This window comes from Theropithecus gelada, chromosome 11, assembly GCF_003255815.1.
Source record: "Theropithecus gelada isolate Dixy chromosome 11, Tgel_1.0, whole genome shotgun sequence".
NCBI classification, from domain to species: Eukaryota; Metazoa; Chordata; class Mammalia; order Primates; family Cercopithecidae; genus Theropithecus; species Theropithecus gelada.
In genome coordinates, this window is record NC_037679.1 from 112,642,031 (window position 1) to 112,666,553 (window position 24,523).

At 34.9% G+C, this 24,523-nt stretch overlaps 1 protein-coding gene across 3 annotated transcripts in view; it reads left to right on the forward strand.

Moving 5' to 3' along the window:
• The window catches only part of PIK3C2G (phosphatidylinositol-4-phosphate 3-kinase catalytic subunit type 2 gamma), a 394,884-nt gene that overhangs the window by 333,048 nt on the left and 37,313 nt on the right, over positions 1 to 24,523 (forward strand). For all 3 annotated transcript variants that reach the window (XM_025401956.1, XM_025401957.1, XM_025401958.1), the window contains 2 exons: positions 7,245 to 7,320; positions 18,773 to 18,867. In XM_025401956.1, coding sequence (XP_025257741.1) covers positions 7,245 to 7,320; positions 18,773 to 18,867 — 171 coding nt within the window. The remainder of the gene's footprint in view (positions 1 to 7,244; positions 7,321 to 18,772; positions 18,868 to 24,523) is intronic.

Genomic DNA, 24,523 nt, shown 5'->3' on the forward strand with positions numbered 1-24,523 from the left:
AAAAAAAAAAAAAAAAAAAAAAAAAAAAAGAAAGATTAATATCATTAAAATGGCCATACTGCCCAAAATGATTTGCAGAGTTAATGCTACTCCTATCAAGCTACCAATGACTTTCTTCACAGAACTGGAAAAAAACTATTTTAAAATTCATATGAAACCAAAAACCAACAACAACAACAAAACAAAACAAAAATGCCTGAATAGCCAACACAATCCTAAACAAGAAACAAAACTGGAGGCATCACATTACCTAACTTCAAAACTATACTACAGGGAGACAGTAATTAAAACAGCATGGTACTGATTTTTTAAAAAAACAGACATATATACCAGTAGAACAGAATAACAAGCCCAGAAATAAGGCTGCACACCTATAGCCAACCATTTTTTGACAAACCTGATAAAAGCAATGGGGAAAGCACTCCCTATTCAATACATGCTGCTGAGATAACTGGCTCACCATATGCAGAAGATCAAAACTGGACACCTTCTTTATGCCACATACAAAACCCACTCAAGATGGAATAAAGACTTACATACAAAACCCAACACTATAAAAATCCTAGAAGACAACCTAGACAATACCATTCTGAACACAGGAACAGGCAAAAATTTCATGATGAAGGCACCAAAATCAATCACACCAAAAGGAAAAAATTGAAAAATGGGATCTAATTAAACTTAAGAGCTTCTGCACAGCAAAAGAAATAATTAACAGAGCAAACAGAAAACCTACTGAATGAGCGAAAATACTTGCAAGCTATGCATCTGACAAAGGTCTAATACCAACATTTATAAGAAACTTAAATTTACAACAAAATAAAACAACCCCATTAAAATGTGGGCAAAGGACATTAACAGACACTTTTCAGAAGACATACATGTAGCCAAGAAGCATAGGAAAAATTACTCATATCACTGATCATTACATAAATGCAAATCAAAACCAATGAGATACCATCTTACACCAGTCAGAATAGCTATTATTAAAAAGTCAAAAAATAACAGGTGCTAGAGAGGTTATAGAGAAAAAGAAATGCTTATACGCTGTTGGTGGGAGTGTAAATTAGTCCAAGCATTGTGGAAAGCAGTATGGTGATTCCTCTAGGAGCTAGAAACAGAACTACCACTTGACCTAGCAATCCCATTACTGGATATATACCCAAAGAAATATAAATCACTCTACCATAAAGACATACACGTGTAGGCTTATTGCAACACTATTTACAATAGCAAAGAAATGGAATCAACCCAAATACCCTCAATGGCAGATTGGATAAAGAAAATGTGGTACATATACACCATGTAATACTATGCAGCCATAAAAAAGAGCAAGATCATATCCTTTGCAGGAACATAGATGGAGCTGGAGACCACTGTTCTTAGCAAACTAATGCAGGAACAGAAAACCAAATACCACATGTTCTCATTTATAAGAAACTACAACCACTTGAGGAATTAAGCAGAAAAGAAACATTCTTCATAATGTGAGAATCCTCTAGGTATTTCAGGACACTTAGGATAAGTGACCTTGCCCATTAATTTCTAGCTCATTTATAAGTGGGAGCTAAAGTATGAGAACACATGAACACATGAACACAAAGACAGGAACAACAGACACTGGAGTCTACTTGAGGGTGGAGGTTAGGAGGAAAGAGAGGATCAGAAAAAAGAACTACAGGGAACCCATATAACAAACCTGCACATGTACCCATGAACTTAAAAGTTTTTTTATAAAAAGAAAGAAGATTAAAGTTGTAATCAGGAGATCTATTTATGGATCTATTAATAAATTAGATACGATTTTAAAATTAAAAAAAAGAAAAAGAAAAACAGTTTGATGGGAATCTTAGGAACAAACCTTGATTGGAATTGCTTAAGGGAGAATGTAAAGAGAGGAATTGAGATAGAAAGCAGAAAACCATCCTTGCAGGAGCTTTGCTCTAAAGATGAAAGAGTTTGCAGAGAAATGTAGGTCAAAATTTTTCTTTATTAAAATAAATTATAGCATCTTTATGAATTCCAGTGACCTATGATAAGTAGGCAAGTGCAATAACAGGAGGTAGAGGGCAGTATAGTCAGTAGACACACTATTCAAATCTGGATTTTTGTTTTGTTTTGTTTTGTTTTGTTTTGTTTGTTTGTTTTTTTGAGACAGAGTCTCGCTCTGTTGGCCAGGCTGGAGTGCAGTGGCGCAATCTCGGCTCACTGCAAGCTCCGCCTCCCAGGTTCACGCCATTCTCCTGCCTCAGCCTCCCGAGTAGCTGGGACTACAGGCGCCCGCCACCTCACCTGGCTAATTTTTTGTATTTTTGGTATAGACTGGATTTCACCGTGTTAGTCAGGATGGTCTCGATCTCCTGACCTCGTGATCCACCCGCCTCGGCCTCCCAAAGTGCTGGGATTACAGGCGTGAGCCGCCATGCCCGGCCAAATCTGGGCATTTTTATGAAGGAAGAAAAAAATAGAGGTTAGAAGAGCAAGGAAATGCAAAGAGGATGCCTACCCCACCTTCTTCTGGGACAGGATTATTAAGAAAATGAGAGGGACCACAGGTACCATTTCAGAGACTTAAAGGGGAAGAGGAATGGAATGCTCGGAGAATACAATGTGTTTAGCACATAAGGAATTTTGCCCATGGCATTCTCCAAGGCTTATTGCTGTCTTTTCTTTTTTCCACAATGCTCCATTTTCATCTTTCTTAAAACAAACATGATTGTAATGCTTTTCTTCTTTACATTGATAAATAGGTCAATCTAGCCTTAAGCTAGAAGAGGAATGTGCTCTAGCTTCCCTACAAAGTTCTCTCTTGCTCTCTCCTGCCTGTCCCCCATCAACACTCTTCACTTCTATAGTCCATTTTCAGTGGTCACATAAGTGAGCCTGGACTTAGTAACTACACGGTCCCAGTTTTGTTTGTATTGATTCTCTCTGGTATCCAACTTTCTCATTTATAGAATACAGTATTCAGAGTTTTTTTTTTTAACCTGGGAAACTACAACCACTTGAGGAATTAAGCAGAAAAGAAACATTCTTCATAATGTGAGAATCCTCTAGGTATTTTAGGACACTTAGGATAAGTGACCTTGCCCATTAATTTCTAGCTGTATCCTCCAGTCCTTGACACAACCAAAAGTATGGCCACATACTTTCCAAACACCTCATATTCTAGGGTTGATAGATATAATACGGGTTACCCAGTTAAATTTGAATTTTCCATAAACCATAAAGTTTTTAGTAAAAGTATGTCCAAAATATTGTATGGGCACCCTCTGTTTTTATTACTCTAGTTGGTAACCCTACATATGGGGAACCCTCCTGCATACATCATAGACTATGTGAAAATGGCCCCTTAGAGTTGTGCAGTGTCCAACCTACACTACTAAATGTGGCAACACTGTTTGGAGGTCAATACCGTGGAGAACACTGGCATAAGTTATTAATGAGAGCAACTGTAGCACTGATATTTCTATAAATCTTCAGACTATCTATTGGTAGTGCAATATGCTAAAAAGCTGTGGGATGCATACATATAAGCAAAATCAAATCTAAGAAAATTTAAAAGTTGATCATTTTGAGATCCAGTAATATTACTTTTTGTACCTTCTTTATCTCTTTTATTGATTTATCCCTCTCTTGACTCTGGATCTTGTTTGTTTATTCCCAGGAGAGAACATAACCTTGTTACAATAAGAAGTTAGTATTTAGTCAACCATACCCAGAATTGTAAATGAGGACTTGAAGGATATGACAGTGCAAACACAAGGGAATAATTAGCTAGTAGTGACATTTCAGACACTAATTGGAAAGATTTCTTGCCTACTATTGAAGTTTAATAACCATTGGATGATGAGGGCAAAATGTCACCAAAGAAGAGTAATTGACTAGTTGTCAAAAGGCCAAAGAGGGTCAAATTTCCTTAAACAGATTCTGCAGTCTGAGGTTTGATTTTACGTTTTCAAAATAAAAAATCTTGACTTGGTCATCTCCTTGAATATGAGTCTATTTCTTAAAAGTAGACTTCTATTAAACAAGTTCACAAGAGATCAATTCACAGATGAAAATTGGCAACTGACTAATTTACAATGATACATAGAAGAAAATTGGTGACTAATTTACAATGATGCATAAACTACTATGCAGATAAGAATATCTGCATTTGAAACGGATGTATTCTACATTTGAAGACAGACATCAGTTTGTTTCTGTTAACTAGTATTTATTGAAATAAACACTGTTTTATTGAAGAGAGGCATAAGTGAATAAGTCACAGTCTGCACTTGTATTTTACTAAGATTAACAAGAGTAGAGAAAAGAGAACATGACAAACCCTGGGCAAATGGGTGCATAGGGGCAGAAAAGAAAGAGAAAGGAGAATGTAGGAAGACAAAGAGGTGACAGACCATGACACTTTTGAGAAAGTAAACATAATTCAGCAAAGGTAAGCTTGAAGCACCAGATGAGAAAGGGTGAGAGAAGAACATAGGGAAACAGGCAAGATCCCACTCAAGACCAGTCTTACAAGCTTTGTTCAGCAGTTGGTCTGTTTCTTAAGAGTAATGCAGAATCACTGTAAGTTTTAAGCAGTTAATGATTAGATTTTCATTTTGAAAGATCTGTTGAGCAATTGTGTAGAGAATGGATTGGATTAAAGGGTAGCAAGATCAGTATTAAGGACCCAAGACAAGCATCAAGGCTATAACATAGATGAGAATTGATGATGTTGGAACTAGATGATATTAGTATACCTGGAAGGAGAAGATGGATAGGTGAGATATTTAGCAGGTACAATCCACAGAGTTTAGCAATTAATTTCAGGTATGGGGTGAGGAGAACAGAGAAACCAAGTAGGTACACTCTATTTTGAACACGGACATAAGAGAAGAAGCAAATTGAGGTGGAGGAAAGGAAAAAGTATTTAGTGGCATACTTTTGTGGTTTGATTTGTCCTTAGAAGAGTCAAGTGAACCAATAAAAAGATATTTTGAGATAGAGGGCTTAGGTTTAGGAGACAAATCTGGAATAAATGTTTAGATTTATGCATCATTATAGATGTCACCAAAGATCATAGTATCACTCAGAAAGGATACATTACAGTAATAAAAGAGATGAGCCTAGAAGTTAGAAACACTTAAACTTAAATCATAAGCAAAAGGAAAAGGAGTCCACAAAAAAGTCTCAGAAGTGATGGCAAGACTAAGGGAAGACAGTCACTTGGGAGAACATGGAATATAAAAGCAAAGAAAAGACAGAATTCACTAAAAATGGAATAGCTATATCGTGACAAAGGAAATTCCCATTTGTTTTGAAATATATATATGTATTTTTTTTTAAGAGAGGGGTTGTGAGAGAAGATAATTAGAGCATTTTTCAGAGGACATTTAGTGGCAGAAACCTGAATGTAGTTGATCATAAAGTGAGTAGAAATTGAAGAAGTAGAACCAGTGTGAGCACAGACAATTCTTCCCATAGGTTTGTTTGCATCAGGGAAGAGAAAAATAACACACAATTTGCAAGGGGCATTAATGACAAAATTCGATTTATGTGTGAGTATACTTTGGGTGGTTTGACTCACCTGTTTGTTAGTTTTTAAAATGGACAGAATTGACCATATTTTATGTTAATGAGGAAAAAGGGAAGAAGGGTGAAGTGGCTAAAATATAGATGGAAATCTTCTACAAGGTTCCTGAGGAGGAACTAATAGAATCCAAGGCACAGATAAAGGGCTCAGCATTAGATGGTTTGCCAGGACTGCCATAACAAACTACTAAAAATTGGATGGCTTAAACAACAGCATATTATTGTTTCACAGTTCTGGAAGCTAAAAGTCTGAAATAAAGATGTCTGCAGGGTTGGTTCCTTCGGATGGCTATGAGGAAAGAATCTATTCCAGGTCTCTCTCCTTGGCTTGTAGATGGTCGTCTTCTTCCTATGTCTCTTCACCTTGTCTTCCTTCTATGAGTGTGCCCAAATTTCCTCTTTTTATAAAGACACCAGTCAATTGGATTAGGGGCCCACTCTACTGCAGTATTACCCCATCCTAACTTAACTCATTACATCAGCAATGACCTTATTTCCAAATAAGATCATGTCCTGGAGTACCGGGGATGAGAACTTTAAGATATGAATTTGGGAGGAGGAAATAATTTAACTATAACAGATGGAAAGACATATTTTTTTCCATTGTAAGAGGATGGAAAGCTGTGTGTCTGTAGATTTTATGGCAGGAAGTATAGGAATTTCCATCTGCCTTTTATTTTCTTTGAAGTAGAGATAGTTGTTAGCAGAGAAGGAGTCAGAGTTGGAAGTTAAAGTCTCCTGGGGAAGAGCAGAAACAGCCATTGGACAGTGAGAGAAGAGAACAGGGAGGCTGTAAGGCAGCTTTGACAGCTACTAGGGTATCAACCTATGAAAGGTAGTCCAAGGAAATAATCAATCATTCTTTGGTGCCCTTTAGATAATAATATAAGATCTCATGGAGAGGGCTACTTTTGGCCATATAGTAGCTTACAACAAAATGTGTGCCAGTTTTACTAAGGAAAAGCTGTTCCCAGACTTCCCAGTTAGCCATTCATTTGGAGATCAGGTTAAATGCCAATTTGTTTGTGATTATCCCTATTTAAAAGAGAAACATGCTTCTCTGTACATAGTAAAATTATATATAACTAGAATTTTTATTAAAGTAATAATCTGTTTTCTCCACTTAATTGTATTCTAAAGAGAGAGAACACCTTATGCATCTTTCTGTCTTGAAATATCCCCTGACATTCCTTAGTGCTCTGAGTGTAGTCAGTACTCAGCGAGTATTCCTAGAATTGAACCTTGAGTATTGTTACTCACTAATTGTTACTCACTAAGTGAGCATCTGTGTCCCACTCAGAGTAATTTTTCTCAGAAAGGCCATCCAAGGATACACCTTGTTTTCAAAAATTGAGATGTGAAATGCATGCATATTTGTAAAATTCAAGAATGTGGACATTTATGATGAGGTCCAAAAGCAGAGCACACTTGAACCTCTTGAAGAAACAGAAAGTAATCTGACCTCCAATCACACAAAAGTTTAGTTTAACTTAACGGTAAAATGATAGCATTGACCTAATAAACCTTTCTAATATACTTTCTGTTTGTGGAATCTACAACAGGTATCTATTTTAAAATGATATACATGGCAATTGTGTGTAATAATGAATAGGAGTAACAAATATAAGAAATGAAGAAATATTATGTTTCGTTTTGTTTTTCAGAGTGATTGTGTACTTAGCTTTTTCCTCTCCGAGGCTGTGCAACAAACAGTTGAAGAATCATCACTTGTGTACCTAGGTGAGTAACTTTGTCATTATATTGTGTGCAGTGATTTTCAATATAATTGGACAAAAAGATATCACAACTATTTTTTTTCAGTTTTTCAATTAAAATCTCTTTTTAAGAGTAAGCCTTTAATACTCTTTTGTAACCATTTCCATAGCATAAACTTGAATAATCCAGATTTTGAAAAAATAAAACATGAGATTGTAGAATTCTCCTAAAAAATTGTAGAATTCTAGAGGTGTGGGGCTTTGATGAAAGGTTGACTCTATTCTGTCACTAAAGTCTCTCAAGAAAATTGTTTCTCTGTGTTTCAAGAAATTAAACTGCAGACTACTGTCAAATCTTTTTTATTTTGATTATAATATTATTTCTTTGAAAGGTATTTTGAAATACATTTGCACACATTAAAAATTTAGCATTATTAGTGCAAAAACTAAAATGGTTGAGAACTTTTTTTTTATTTCTTACATTATAGAATATTCAAGATTTGTTTCAGCGGTGATGAGTGACAAAAGATTTGATTCTCAATACATTTAGATTACAGGCTACATATTAAATACAATGTATTATCTTAAAACAACAGAACTCATATTTCCTAGCACAATATGCAAACTATTACAACAAGCAAGGATTAGCTGGAAGTTATTCCTTCTTGTGCTAATCAAATTATTTTCTTTTTCACGTTTTTGAATTCTTAATTCTTTTGTCACAGAACATTAGCTGGTTCTAAGCAAGAAGCACAATACTTATTTTAAGCACTATTCCTGTCTGTTGAAAATAAGTGTATGTTGTTAAATGATTACATGGTGAAATCATTCGAGTATATTAAAATGTTGGTTTACCTAGGAAAACATAAAGCAAAAAACTCAGATTTCACCATTTTACTACCTCTGCCAGTTAATTAAGAGGGCGGATTCCAGATACCTATGTATCTAGGCACATAACTTAGAAAAATAATAGCGATATTTAACTCTAAATCTGGGAAATACTAATACTCTTTGCCTTTACTCACTAACTAAATATGCCTTGGGAGAACAATTGAGGAATTTAAGGAATTTATCTTGTTCAAATGCCAATTCAATCATCTCTTCTCTACTTAAACCTTCTCTTTGGCTTCTGATTGCCCTTAGGCAAGGCCAGCGGTATCCACTTGTGACCTGCACAGTCACACAGGGCAGGGTGCTGAAAAAGTTCTTGCACTTGGTTTAATACTCTGCTGCCACTGTCTTGAAATTCTTAATAAGTTTTGAAAAACCATCCCCACATTTTTATTTTGCACTGGGCCCCACCAATTATGTAGCTGGTCTTGGCCTTTGGATAAACATCAAAACTCTCATCATGGCATTCCAGCAGAATATGGTCTTTGCTATACACTCCTAGAATGTTACTTCTTCAAAACACTTATTGCCATGATAATTCTCGCTTGTGTGTTTATTTGTAGACTAGAAATCCACTGGGGATAATCCATGTCCATATGGTTCGCCATTGTATCCCTGGGGTCATGTACAGTGTCTGGGCTACTATAGTTGTTCAATAAATAATTACTGAATAAATTATTGATGACAAAAAGAACAATTATGGTGGACACCTTGATATTCTCTATCAAGATAGCGTGGCATTTGTAAAATAATTTTCGATTTTGGTTTTTTCTCTCTTGTCCTTATCAAAATGATGCTATTCCACCCAAACTGATTACTTCATATGTAAATGTCCTGGCACAAGAAATTCAAGGCCTCCCAACCACTAAAATTACCTTAACGTTATCACTTGGAATAAAAAAAATCTACAAATTATTACACTAAATATTATGGATACCAGACTCAACAAAGCAGTAACCAAAAAAGTTGCTGGATTTTAATTTAAGTGTGACATGATCCTATATATTCTCCCAAAATTAATATAGCCCACATACCAAATAATACCTCCACAAAAAATAAAATAAAATTATCTACTCACATCTACTACATAGCTTTGACACACAGAAGATAGATATTTGTCAAGGTATGGAAATAAAAACATAGGTAATGGAGTAGAACATGATCAAACCCAGCAATTGTCAGGGTTAAGAGGATGAGTTAATGAGCATGATTAAGCACCATTAATAATTACAAATGATTGCAAACAGAAGCTTTCAATCATTACCTCATATCACTACCTCCCATTTGAGATGTTAATTTAAAAGAGAACTTGAGGCCATGCTGTCTACATGGCAGGGTCTCACTAGTTAATGGTCTAGCTACTTGCTCTGGCAGAGCCCAGATCAATTATCCATGGGTTGAAGTATGGTACTCAGGTTTTCAATTAAAATGTTAATGATGTGAAAGGCCAAGCAGTGTAAGAAGAGAACTATTTAAAAATAAATACTTGTATTAAGTTGTTTCTGAAACATTCAGTTGAAAGCTTTGAAATAGTAGCCATTTTGCTATGTTGTATGACCTCATGTTTTTAATTAGAAAAATATTTTAGACTTTTGCATGTCTCTAATCTGGGAAGGAAAAGATTAAAAAATGATGAGTTAGAGGGTTTTCTCTAATTACGTCATCTCTAACATCTGTGCGTGAAGGATATAACTAAAATCTAAGAAATCAAGCAATAAAAAAATCTATATCTGTGTTAGGGAAACACCAGAAAACCAAGAAAAATCACAATATCGAATATAATTGGGTGATAGATGAAATAGAGTGAGAAAGATTGTGTACACTAATTTCACCTTTATCTTTACTCACTTAGGAAACAAGTATTGTCAAAAGAAATAAAAAGTCTAACGCTATTAAATAAAGGCAACTGCTAAAACAAAAGTAGCAACTTTCTTAGGTATCATAAATACGTGAAAATAAAAGCAAATTACTTAGCAAAAGACTTCCTTTAAAAATCATAAAAATAATAATATAAAGCATTAAGACAAACCTAAGAGAAAACTAATCTATTATATTAATAAGTATAAATGGGCTTAACTCATCTATTAAGGAAGTTCTTTTTCAAACTGGAATAAAAATGCAAATTATAACTCTCTGTGAAAACACACCTAAAACAAAGTGATGGTAAAAGGTTGAAAATTAAAATACAGCCATGGGTATATTAGGCAAAGCAGAGAAAATTCAATCAGAGGTCACAATCTTGATGAAGAAAAGGAGGAATTTAGGCTAAAAAGCATCGAATTAAATAAGAGAGAGAATTTTATAATGAGTACAATTCTCAATAAAGATAGGCACAGTTATGACTACATAGCAAATGATATGACAGCCACATATATAAAGCAGAAATTATTGAACACACAAGAAGAAACACACAAAAACACACTAGTAGTAGGACACTCTAATTCACGTCTTGATTTATGAAAGCCCAAATGGAAAAAACTAAGTAGATTTATAGAAAAATAAAGTAATTAATAAGTCAAATTTTTTATCCTGAAAAAAAAATGTATCTTCTCTTCAAATGCCTGTGAAAGTTTATAAAATAGATGATATATGTGACTACAGGAAAGCTCAATAAAGTCCAAAAAGTAAAAATAATGTAGTTGAAATTCTTTAATCATTTTATCACTTTAACGAAGTGAAAATGTAATGGAAATTTTCAGAAAACTAGAAGACAGTTAGGTTTAGGAATTAAAAAAAATCTTTTGAACAACTGGTGGATCAAAAGGATTACAAAAAAAATTTGCTAAATTTCTAAAGACTAGCGATAGGGAAATACTACATCTCAGAAACCATGAAAGATAAAACTATGCTCAGAGGAAAATTGGAATAAGAGTTACAAACCAAACGAAACAAACAAAAAAATGATAAAGATAAAAGTAGATTTCAATTAGTTAGAACAAAGAAAACAGTGGAACAAATTAGTAGTAGAAAGTAAACAATAAAATAAATAAGTCACTATCTAACCTAATCAAAAATGGGGAGTAATACAAGTACACAAATATTAAAACAAAAGGAAATGCAAGAATTAACCACAGAAAGATGAAATTAAACAATAGTAACAGACTACCTGTTCAATTCCAGAAAATACATTTGTAAATCTGTCTGAAATTGATAATTTTCTAGGAAAATAAAATTTACTTGGCCCAGAGAAGATAATTCTAACAAGATTAAGTTTGATAAATACAATATAATGCTTCAAAATGCAAGCAAAACTTTTACATTTTTAAAAAAGTACCAAGTTCAGATGATTTCCAGAGGAATTCTACCAAACTCTTTAAAAGCAGACAATTTCACTGTTACTTAAACACTTCCAGAGCAGAGAAAAAGAAAGAAAATTTTCCATATTACTTTTATGATGCACAAAAAGTATTTATACCAGTAGCTTCTAGGATTACAAGGGTGGCAAATAAGAAATCACAGACCAATCTCACTTATGAATATCAAGGAAAAATTCTAAATACAGTATTAGCCAAAATAATCCATCAGCACACTAAAGGAATATAATTCACCATGACAGAAATGCAAGAACAGTTCAATATTAGTACTATGCATAATATATAATACATATTATCATATTGATGTATTTAAGGATAAAAATCACATGGTCACTTCTATAGACCCTGAAAAGGCATTTGATAAAATTGAATGAACTTTCTTAATAAAACAACCAATAAAATAAAAATTAAAAAAAATAAAATCCTGTCATTTGTGGTAACTTGAATGGAACTGGAGGACATTATGTTAAGTGAAATAAGCCAGGAACAGAAAGTTAAACACCATATATTTTCACTCATATGTGGAAGCTTAAAAACATTGATCTCAAAGGAGTAAAAAGTAGAACAGAGGATACTAGAGGATGAGAAGGGTGGGGGTAAAGGAGAGATGGAGAGAGATTTTTTTTAAAGAATACAAAATTACAGCTAGATAGGTGGAATAAGCCTAGTGTTCTATACCACGTAGGATGTAGGGTGACTATAGTTAACGATAATATGTTAATGATGAATCTGTAAATTACTTTGGGCAGTATGGCCATTTTAATGATATTGATACTTCGAGTCTGTGGACATGGAATTTTTTTTCATTCAAATTACCAATGTCTTTTTTTACAGAATTTGAAAAAGCTATTCTAAAATTCATATGGAACAACAACAAAAGCCCAAATAGCAAAGCAAAAAGAACAAAGTCAGAGGCATCACATTACCTGACTTTCAACTATACTAGACATTAGAGAGCCGGGCTGAGGGAAATACAGGGGTAGAGAAAGCAGCAGAAAGCCCTGTGAGCTCGCTGGGTCCCCAAGCAGCCAGTCCTGCCTGGCACCACAGGGATCTATCTGTGGGGTGGCCAGAGGAGGGGGTAAAACTGCACAGGGAGAAAGAATTCTCTAGCTGAACTGTGTAACAATTTGAATGGGGCTAGAAGCCTCCTGGCCAGAACTCAGGGGAGGGTATGAATCTGGCTTGCAGACTTCACAGGCAGGGGAAGAACTAAAGCCCTTTTCTTTTGCAACAGGGAGGTGGAAAACTTTGGGCAAGTTTTCAAGCCTGACTCACCTCACTCGAGGCTATTGCAGCGGACAGGTGGGAGTGAGACTGGCCCTTCAGTTTGCCTGGGAGCTGGGTGAGGCCTGTGACTGCTGGCTTTCCCCCACTTCCCTGGCAACCTGCATGACTTAGCAGAGGCAGCTATAATCCTCCTAGGCACACAACTCCAGTGACCTGGGACCTCACCCCCACCCCCCAACAGCAGTCGCAGCAAGACCAGTCCAAGGAGAGTCTGAGCTCAGACACACCTAGCCCCGCCCCCATCTGATGGTCCCTGTCTGCCCACCCTTGTAGTGGGCGACAAAGGATATATAATCTTGGGAGTTCTAGGACCCTGCCCACTGCTGGTCCCCCTCCACGCTACTAGAGCTGATGCTTTCTGGAAAGCGCCACCTCCTTGGTGTATATAACTCTTATATACACCAACAGTGACCAAGCAGAGAATCAAATCAAGAACTCAACATCTTTTACAATAGCTGCAAAAGATAAAAGTAAATAAAGTACTTAGGAATATACCTAACAAAGGTGTCGAAAGACCTCTACAAGGAAAACTACAAAGCACTGCGGAAATAAATCATAGATGACACAAACAAGTGGAAACACATCCCATACTCATGGATGCGTAGAATCAATATTGCAAAAATGAACATACTGCCAAAAGCAATCTACAAATTCAACACAATCCCTATCAAAATACCACCATCATTCCTCACAGAATTACAAAAAAAACAATTCTAAAATTCATAGGGAACCAAAAAAGAGCCTGCATAGCCAAAGCAAGACTAGGCAAAAAGAACAAATCTGGAGGCATCACACTACCTGATTTCAAACTATACTATAAAGCCATAGTCACCCAAACAGCATGGTACTGGTATAAAAATAGGCATATAGACCAATGGAACAAAACAGAGAACCCGAAAATAAACCCAAATACTTAAAGCCAACTGATCTTCGACAAAGCAAACAAAAACATAAAGTGGGAAAGAACATCCTTTCAATAAATGGTGCTGGCATAATTGGCTAACCACATGTAGGAGATTGAAACTGGATCCTCATCTCTCACCTTATGCAAAAATCAACTAAAGATGGATTAAGGACTTAAACTTAAGACCTGAAACTAAATAAAAATTCTAGAAGATAACATTGGAAAAACCCTTCTAGACATTGGCTTAGGCAACAATTTCATGGCCTAGAACCCAAAGCAAATGTAATAAAAACAAATTTAATTAGCTGGGACCTAATTAAACTAAAGCATCTTTGTACAGTAAAAGGAACAGTCAGCAGAGTAAACAGACAACCCACAGAGTGAGAGAAAATCTTCACAGTCTATACATCTGACAGAGGACTAATATCCAAAATCTACAATGAACTCAAACAAATTAGTAAGAAAAAAACAAACAATTCTATCAAAAAGTAGGCTAAGGTCATGAATAGACAATTCTCAAAAGAAGATATATACAAATGGCCAACAAACATGAAAAAATGCTCACTGTCACTAATGATCAGGAAAACGCAAATCAAAACCACAACGCAATACCACTTTACTCCAGCAAGAATGGCCATAATAAAAAGATCAAAAACCAGTAGATGTTGGCATGGGTGTGGCAATCAGGGAACACTTCTACACTGCTAGTGGGAATGTAAACCAGGGAAATAAAGCTGCACACCTATAGTCATCTGACCTTCGATAGAGCCAAAAAAACAAGCAAGGGGGAAAGGACTTCCTGTTCAATAAATGGTTGTTATATACATATATAAAATGCACATTTTATATAGTAAATTTATATCTATATGTAACATATAATTGATATCTATATATCAATTTTGTATTTGACACTTTTGTTGAATTCTCTTATTTATGATAGACATATCCTCTTAGGTAGGAAAATTCAACATCGTAAAGACATATATTTCCAATTAATTTTGAAATGTAATAAAATTTTTAAAAAATATTAGCAGGTTTTCTTCCAAGTAGATAGCCTAATTCTACAGCTCATAAACAAAGAAAAGAAAGAAAAAATGGAAAAGCTTAGTAAAAACAGAGCAATGAGTGAAGACAAGGCCCACTAGATATCAAAACATATTATAAAACCTCAATAATTAAAACAGTGCTGTGTCAGTGCATAAATAGATGAATAAATGCAATGTAATAAGATTTTCAAAAATATCTGTATGGCCAAATACAGTCAGGAGTTTAGTATGCGACCAAAACTGTAAGGGAAAATTCAAAAAATGGTGTTGGGATACTATACTTCATACCATATGCCAGGATAAGTAACAAATGGAGGAAGTATTTTAAATATAAGTAATGAAATCACACATGTGACAATGAAAACAGAAAATCTCCTTTATAATCTTGAAATGAATTACTATAGCTGTGACTCCAAAATCCAGAAGCCATAACAACCCTGCATGCATAAAGCACCATAGCAAACTCAAAAAAATAAAAAGGTAAGTGACAAAATGGGTGAAATTTTTGCAATTCATTACAGACGAGGGATTTGTTATCTAACACCTAACTATCATGTAGAATATGATAAGAAAAAGATATACAACCAAATAAAAAATTGAGTAAATAGTATAAAAAGATAACCCACAAAAAAGAAAATACAAGTGACTCTTAACGATGTGAAAAGATACTCAACCTCACTCAGATAAATGCAAATTTAAATTACACTGACACCATTTTTTTCTAATCAGATTGGCAAAACTCCAAAAATTTAATTAACAAGCTTGGTTATAAATCAGCAGGCACTCATACGCTGCTGGTAATAATGCAAATTGTTAGAACCTCCATGGAAGGCAATTGGCAATATTCATCAAAATTACAAATGCTAATACTCTTCGACCTGCAATCCTGATATTGGAAGTTTATCTTGTGATATTTGTGTATATAAAAACCATTTATTGAACAGGAAGTCCTTTCCCCCTTGCTTGTTTTTTTGGCTCTATGGAAGATCAGATGACTATAGGTGTCATCTGATATGGGTATCTCGGCCAAGTTTAAGTAAGGTACAATGATGTACCTGCATCATTGTACAGAATGATGCAGGTACAAAATGATTCATGCAACATGATTTTTAATAGCTGCAAAACATTGGAAACAATCCACCTGCCCATGAATTAGCAACTGGTTATAGTATTTTCATATAATGGAATACTAAGAACCTATATTTTAAAAAATAAAGATATGTATTACTGATATGAAAATATCTCCAAGATATATGTGGAGAATGATGAATACACTATGCTTATTAAAAAGAGTGAAATAGAAGTACTTATCTATATTTGCAAATATGAAGCAACTCCCCCCAAAAATGTATCCCTCTGGAGAGATATATTGGAAACTAATAAAATAATGATGGGAGAACTGGGTGGATAGATGTTAGGAAGACTTTTTATGTGTACTTAAAATTTTTTTCATATGAATATATCATCTGAAAAAAGTGAAAACTTGAGATACCATTTTCTAATGCCAATGGACGTATTTTGCATAATAAGCAATGTATTAGCTGCTGTAGTACCATGCATCAAGCATCTCAACACAATCATCCTTAAAATCAAAAATATTTTAACAGTTCTTGGGGTTACTATAAATGGTTAATCTAAGCATAGTTGAATCCTTCAGACTAACTTGAAGCAGAAGACCAACATATCCTAGCGTCTTCTTGAACATATTAAGCTATTCACAAATGTCCCTCTTGAGTTCATTTAAGCTGTTTTTCTTATGTTGTCGCCTGGCTTATAAACCAGGCACTTATAAACACAGACTTTGAAGATCACTTAAACCTGTACCATTTATTGTCTCTATGACTTTGGATCAAGTGCCTGAGTTTCCTCATGTGTAAAATGGAGATAATACAAATTTCATAGATTTGCTATGATGATTGAAGGGGTTACTGTACATAAAGCTCTTAGCCTGGCACACAGTCAAAGCTACAGAAATATTAAGCGTCTCTACTCCTACTAAGACATTGACTACTGAGTGTCAATTCCTAGTGGTGTGAATTTTCACTGGGTTCTGAGCTCTGGCATGTTTTGATGGATACTTTAGTTACTAATCTTGCACAAGAGGTCGAGGGGGAAATATCTTCAGTCAGTTCAAGTGGCAATTGTACTTGTACTATTTAGGCAGTCAATCACAAATTTATGCTAATTTTCTCCCTTCGAATTAAAACTTCTCTGATTAAATACATTGGATGTCTACTTAACAATTCTTCTACTCTATAATTCAAATATAATGTTCATTGTGCTTCAAAACGTCATCAGCATTTTTAACACCTTTACACCAAACATCTTTTTATTATGAAATGCAATTTACTTCAGTCTTACTCAGAATTAACTCATACTATCTCTAACTCACATCTCCCAGTTATTGTAATCAAGATATTACAAGTGATTTCTTATTATATTACCATTTCAATGGTAAAAAAAATCCTTTTCAATGTCAGAAATCCATATTATTAACAATAAAATTAATATCACCTCATATAATGTATAAATTACTCAAATAAACGTAGAAAGCTTTGAAAAGTTATATATTTTAAAATTATACTGATCAGGTATAACTACACTGCTCGGGTATAATTTTCAAATATTAGAGAAGATTAGAAAGTTAGGATTAACTATCTGATGACCATTGACAAATTCTTTGTTATTAATAAATTGATCTCTAAATTCCCCCAGATAACATACAACCAGAGATTATAAGGGAAATATTAGTAAAACTATAAATTATGTTTAATCCTTGGGCAGTAAACAATAAATTTTTAATTAAAAAAACTAAAATTCCCATTTTAATGATGTTGTGATACAACTCAAAAGAAAAATTAAGGTTACTGTTGTTATTAAATAAATGTTTAATGTGCACATTATGGAGTAAGCATTGGCTTATGCCCCTTGGGGACATAGGGGTAAAAAGTAAGCCCTGAGATAGATTGTAATCCCCTAAACAAATTGAGACATATAAAATAATTACAATGTAAATATTCCATGATAATGGCTGTGCTAGGAGAGTTCAGGGAGAGATGACCACACAAACTATTTTGCATTTTAATTAAGCTTTGAAGAAAGTTAGAAGTTCAATAGACAAAAATGGTTAACAAGATCATTTTAATTGCAAGGAATAATATGAGAAACTACTAGAAAGAAATAGTAGAGCCTGCTTGTAGAACTAAACATATGAATGAAAGTATAGAATAAAAGTGGGAAATAAAACAGTAATAAGAAGTTACAATACAAGGCTGACAAATTTAGACCTTTTTTATAAGCAATGGAAATCTATGAAAGGCATTTTGATCAAAATAATTTTATAAAAGTTATTGTCTGAAACTTACATTGGTAATGGTATACAAATAGATTTGGATTCTGTGCAGGGAGTGGGAGGAGTGAGAGAATGTCCTAGTAGTTTAGGCAAAACGTTTATGAGAGTTTAAATTAGGTGCTATGGGATGAGAAAAAAGAGATTAGTACAAATTAACCACTTACTATGTCACAACTTTTGAATTTTATCAGTTAATCATCTCAACCACCCATCTCAAAAAGTAACTATTATTTCCATTTTATATAAAGTTGATTAATTTAGTCATGATGACAAAGTCATGAATAGTAGTGCTGGGCCTTGAACCTCAGGTTCACTGATTTCTAAAGGCCACACTTTTAATCTCTGTGACCTCTAATACTTCAAGCTCGTTATAATGAATGCTAAGGAGAAAACTGGAGCCAAAATGACACTGAGGTTTTAAGCTTAAGTTGTTGAGAAAATAATGGTATCAATCAAAGCAAAATATGAAATATTAGGGGAAGAGTTAAAGGTTAGACACAAATCCCATCTCTTATCTAATCAACTCCACCTCCTGAAAAGCATTAAGATTCTTCAACATTATCTGAAGAATGCTTATTCTACTTATTATTTATTAGTCCTGTTTTAGTTTTTAAATGTTTGATTGCTCCTGTGCTGAGCCTTTCCCAACTGAACTCACTGAAATTCTACTCTTTTATTAGGTGAGAAGTTTCCAGACAAGAAGCCTAAGGTGCAGTTAGTCATATCCTACGAGGATGTGAAGCTGACCATACTGGTGAAACACATGAAAAACATTGTAAGTTTATTATGTATAATAAGAAACATGTAAGCCTACATTCAGAAATCACTTACCTCCTTTGGGCAATTAGTGTCAACATTAGTTAGAGGAATGGGTATCTCGGCCAAGTTTAAGTAAGGAACAATGAGCCAATTACAATATTTTTGCCTCGGGATGACTGTGATCCTTGGGGTAAAGACTCTAAAATACTTCACAAGGAAAGTCCTAGAATGAACATTAAACTTCATTCAAAATGTCAGGAAAAAACTAGGGAAAAGGCTCTGAAATAACCGGATTAGCTGGAGGATCAAAGGATAAAAGAAAAAAGGCTGGGTCCCAATAATTTCCAACTATCTCAACATGCTGAACTTGGTGGAGAATTCACTCCGTCTCTTTGCATCACGCCAGTACCTTCCCTGAAACCAAGAACTCTTAGGGTTCTCTCCCAAACTCCCATTGTACATTGACTTTATAGCATCATACAGTTATCATATTGTGATGTAATTCCTTATGCGTGTTTCCTTCTCCTCAAAAAATAATAGTTTTGAGAACGGAAACCCCATCTTTGTTTCCGTGTCCCCATCCCAGAACCTAGAACAAAATCTGTAGTTAGCCTCCAAAGAAAACTAAAAGTTCCACTCTCTATTACATGCCACTTAAGGTTGGCGCAAGTCAGAGGCATTGATGGTAACTGGATCATATCATTAAGAAAGAGAAGAAGCTTTCTGTGTCACAGGGCAAGTGACTAATGACCTGAGTTGGGGTATAGCAAACATAGAAGGAAAACACTAAACCTCACCAACTATTTTAATCTCCCTTGAGCCTAGACAAAACGGGTTCTCCACATGGTAAAAATTTCCCAGGAGACTATGTCAGATGTGGAGAAAGTCAGTAACACAATTTTTGCTCTCTTCTTTGTGCACATAAATCTCTGAGGATGCCTTTGGAAGGATCTAAAAGAGCAAACTCTTCTCCATATGACATGAGTCCATAACATGTTAAAACAATAAATATTTGTTTGGTGAACAAATAATTGGCATAATTTGAAAAGAATACATTCATTACAAATTCATTATTATTCAGACATCCAAGAAGGCGTGTTTGTAAACCTCTGGTGCTCACTATCAGCAATTTTTGTAGTATCTGGACAAATATTTTAAAATTTTCTTGCAAATCTTTTACTAATTAAAACAATTATTTTCCATTGTTTTTCACTAGATAATCACCTTAAATAAGAATAGCAGTTTTTTGAGAAACCCTTACATTGCAAAATGAAGATTCAGTTCGACATTGTTTATGGCCACATGCATGTTGATGAATTTTAAGCAACTATATAAACATAAATGATAAACAATAGAATGTTAAGAAATATTGTTAATCAAATTAACAAAACTTATATATGTATTTCATATATGAAAATAAGCCTTGACCACAGTCCTCTTAGAAATGATATATTTATTCCAGTAATGTTATCATTGCTCAAAACATTTTAGAGCATGCCTGATGAAATTGCTTTTAGACTGGGCATGTAAACCAAACAGTAAACTTGGTGATATTACTCAATGGTCACTCCTGATTTTTGATCAAAAGTGATATTAACCAACCTGGTCACCCATTTCATTCACCAGATGAATCACCAAATTACTTTTGACAGTTTTCAAAAATGCATTTTACACTCAGATGAAATTACAGTACCAATGAAGATCTTCAAAATAAATGTGATGCAAGCATGAAGCAGGGATAGGAGGAGTGAATGGGAAAGAGCAAGAGTTTAAGATTGAGAGTTTAAAATTGAGATCAAGTTATAGGTAAATAGAAAATTACCAAATGACCCTAAAAATAGTGAAAAAACACTTAGGGCCATGAGAACCTCTACATTACCAATGCTCTCAAAAAGAGCTATTAATGATGTAGTAATACTTGCTTCAGTCTGCCTTCTCAGTTTACTTACTAGTTCCTCTCTTCTCTCTAAGCTCTAAACATTGAAAGGTTTCATTTTAGTGCCCTAAAATTCAATCCTAGACCTCTCCTCTTTTTCTACCTCTAGCCTCATGGCTTTAAACATTACTTACTTGTTTTTCTTTTCCAAATCTACAATTCCAGCTTGGAACTCTCATCTGAAAGCCAGAGTTGTATGTACAACTGACTATCAACAACCCTAGTATAAATATAATAGGTGTCTCAGACTCAATATGCACCAAACTTCTCATGACTTTCCCTCTAAACCTACATCATTTGCTACCTTTTTCATCTCAGTAAATAGCACCTTCATTCTCTAGTTACTCAGGTTAAAACCTTAGAGTCGTTTTGACTCCTCTCCTTCCCCACAAGCTACATCCATTTTACCAGCAAATTCTGTTACTCTGCTTTCAAAATAAACCCAGAACACACCAACTTTCTCCTCCACTGCTTCCATTTTTGGTTCAAGTCACCAGCACCTCTTACTTGAATTACTGCTGCAGTTTCTTAACAGTTGTCCCTGCTTCTGTCCTTCTTTATAATCTCTTTTTAATCTAGCAGCCAGAATGTTCCTTTGAGAATAGAAGTCAGATCCTGTCATTCCTCCCTTCATATCCCTTTGGGGAAGGAGTCTCCTATAGCTTGTAACCAAAGTCAAGGTACTTGTTAATGACCTGTGAGACCCTATCAATCTGCTCTCTTGACCTCTTAACCTCATCTCTACCACAGACTCCCTCAGTCACTCCATGCCAGCCTCAGTGCCTTCTTTGCTGTTCCTTGAATATGGCAGGCTTGTTGCTGCCCCAGGACTTTCGTATCTGCTACTCCATTTACCTAGAATGCTCTTCGCAAGTTCATGGATCAATATTCTCCATGGCTCAATCTCACATGTCCTGAATGCCTGTATTTTACTGACACCTTTTCAGTAAAGTCCTATCTGATTCCCAAATGCAAAACTGCAACACTGCTCCCCTTTGTTGCCACTTTCAATCTTTCTTTTCTACTTTATTTTCTTTCCTCCCCTGTGCCACTGCTATAACCCAAGGTGTATAGAATAGGGCCAAGTATATAGTAGGTGTCAGTAAAGCCTTGGTTAAATAAAAGAATATCAACTTACTTCTCATGTGAACAACTAAGAATTAGGATGGTTTCATCTTCCAAAAATCATCACAGCAAAGTTATGCATTGCATTTTCCACAGCTTCCTTTAAATGATTATTTTGTTTCTTCTGCTTAAAACAACTTTCTACTATAAATGACGTAAAAAATCCGTCTATAAATTCTCAACATATTTTATTTGCTAATTTCAAGTTTTAGCTAATTGTTATTTATTTGTCAATCCTTTAGTATGTTCACATACCAAAATAATAGACTAAAATTGGGCTTGATTTTATATTAATGTTAAAATGAATTATTATGCCTAGAGTTCTGTTATGTTTAATATTAAGTTTGATGAAAAGTATTGTTTATCTTTTATTAAATCTATGAAGCTTTGCTCTGAGAGTTACTTTCCTCCTGTGAGATCCCAAGCTGAAATAAAATTGCTAAAATTCTTTCCCTTTCAAAGCATCACAATATGATTCACTCTAGCAAACAGAGACTGATGAAGTAGTGTAAGTATTTAAAAGCTTGTCCATGGCCGGGCGCGGTGGCTCACACCTGTAATCCCAGCACTTTGGGAGGCCAAGGCAGGTGGATCACGAGGTCAGGAGATCGAGACCATCCTGGCTACCACTGTGAAACCTCGTCTCTACTAAAAATACAAAAAAGTAGCTGGGCGTGGTGGCATGTGCCTGTAGTCCCAGCCGCTGGGGAGGCTGAGGCAGGAGAATGGCGTGAATCCAGGAGGCAGAACTTACAGTGAGCTGAGATCGTACCACTGCACTCCAGCCTGGGTGACAGAGCAAGACTCAGTCTCAAAAAACAAACAAACAAACAAACAAACAAAAAGCTTGGCCACGGTTTTTTAAAACACTATGACAAAGAAACATAAAAATCAGTTAGATTTGAAATATTTTTTAAAACCCCCTCTAGCACTTTTCCATGTATCCTTCCTTAAAATGCTGTCTTCCATTGACTTCTACAATGTCTTTCCATGCATTTTCTGCTGACTTCATGGATTTTTTTCTAGTCTGTGTAGTTTCTAGGCTGCTCTCTTCTCTCTGCTCCAGAATATTCACATTCCAGAAGGTGCTAAACATAGCCAATAGGATGAAACTCTCTTCTGATATGGAATCTACCCACACATTCTCAGGCTCTTAAAACAAGGAGCAAGAAATGTCAGGAATGATAGAAGACAACCCAAATGTGGTACCATTCAATCCTTTCATAAAACACAAGATGGGAAAAGTAGTTTCGATATGAAAATTAACATGAGAGAGAGAGAAGTAGAGTCAAACACAAGAACCCACACACACAGTAAAACTGTATTACTTTTAATTTTTTATTTAAACTCTTCTTTTACATTTTTAATGTGTCTGAGTGTAACCTGGGGTTTCTTGTTTTTAAAATACATTTTTCTGGGTGCCACTCCTAGTAATTTTGATTCTGTAAGTATAGATTGGGCTATCTGCATCCGCGCAATACAGGCATCTCTTGGTCCCATGGCTTCCTCTACCGTCTCTTTCATTTCTAGACTTGTTTTCTTCTCTCCTGCTGCAGAATATGAGCATTCCAGAAGGCTCTCTGGTGCAAATGGTTCATGGACCTCTTTGAAAAAATAATACAAGTGGCTAGTACCCTAATGTCCCAAATGACACTCTACACACAATGTGGTGAGCTCGGTACTTGGCACCAAGTGAATTGTGGTGCCTTTGAAGTAGAACAGAGACAACACTTAGACTTGGTAAGGATAACAGTTGAGGGTTGTGAAAATAAAGCACAGACTATGGCAATGTTTGACATATAAAAACATCAATGTTCTGCATATCCTTCTAAAATTAGCTTGGCTGGGTCCCCTGATAGTCTTAATTTTTTGTTGTTTTTAAAATCTCGATACTTAAAGGAAATTTGTCTTTGTTTCAACCTAGATGCACTTCAATCTAAATAAATGTCAGTTCTTAATATTAAGGATGATTTCCGAATGACAATTATCTTATCAAATGCATTTTCCTTCATCCATGAATAAAAATTGTTCTTCCAGAGTTGGCCCATTTTCACATTGATCTACCATTTCAAAGAATAAGATACAAAGCAAAGGATAGTGAAGAGTACCTGTCCAGATCTGGATAGTGTGTTGTGTTTCATGACTTTTTTTGCCAAAGAAACATTGACCCTCAAAGATTACCTATTTTTTTTAATGAAATAAACCATTAATTGTTCTAAAACCTGTTATCACTGACCTCTTTCTAATAGCCAACAAACACCTTTAACCAGCCCTTCTTTTTTGAACATTTGGTTACCAGCTTTTTCATGAAACTTCGCTGGACATTGGCACCAAGCAAACCGTGTCTGCACATTCTCTAAACCATCTGGACAGCACTGTTTCTGAGGCATCCTTGGCTCTTGTAAATTTAAGATAGATGGATATGTAGCGGTTTAATAAATGTTGGCTTTACCCTTGCTCTTAAATGTGAAGATTTTGCAGTATTCAGGGTTTTAACTTTTGAAACTAATTTCCTAAGAAATTTTATCCAGTCTTGAAACTTCAAAGGTAATATGAATTACTACTAAATTTATATCTTTACATTCGATCTTTCTCTGACCTTCATTTACAT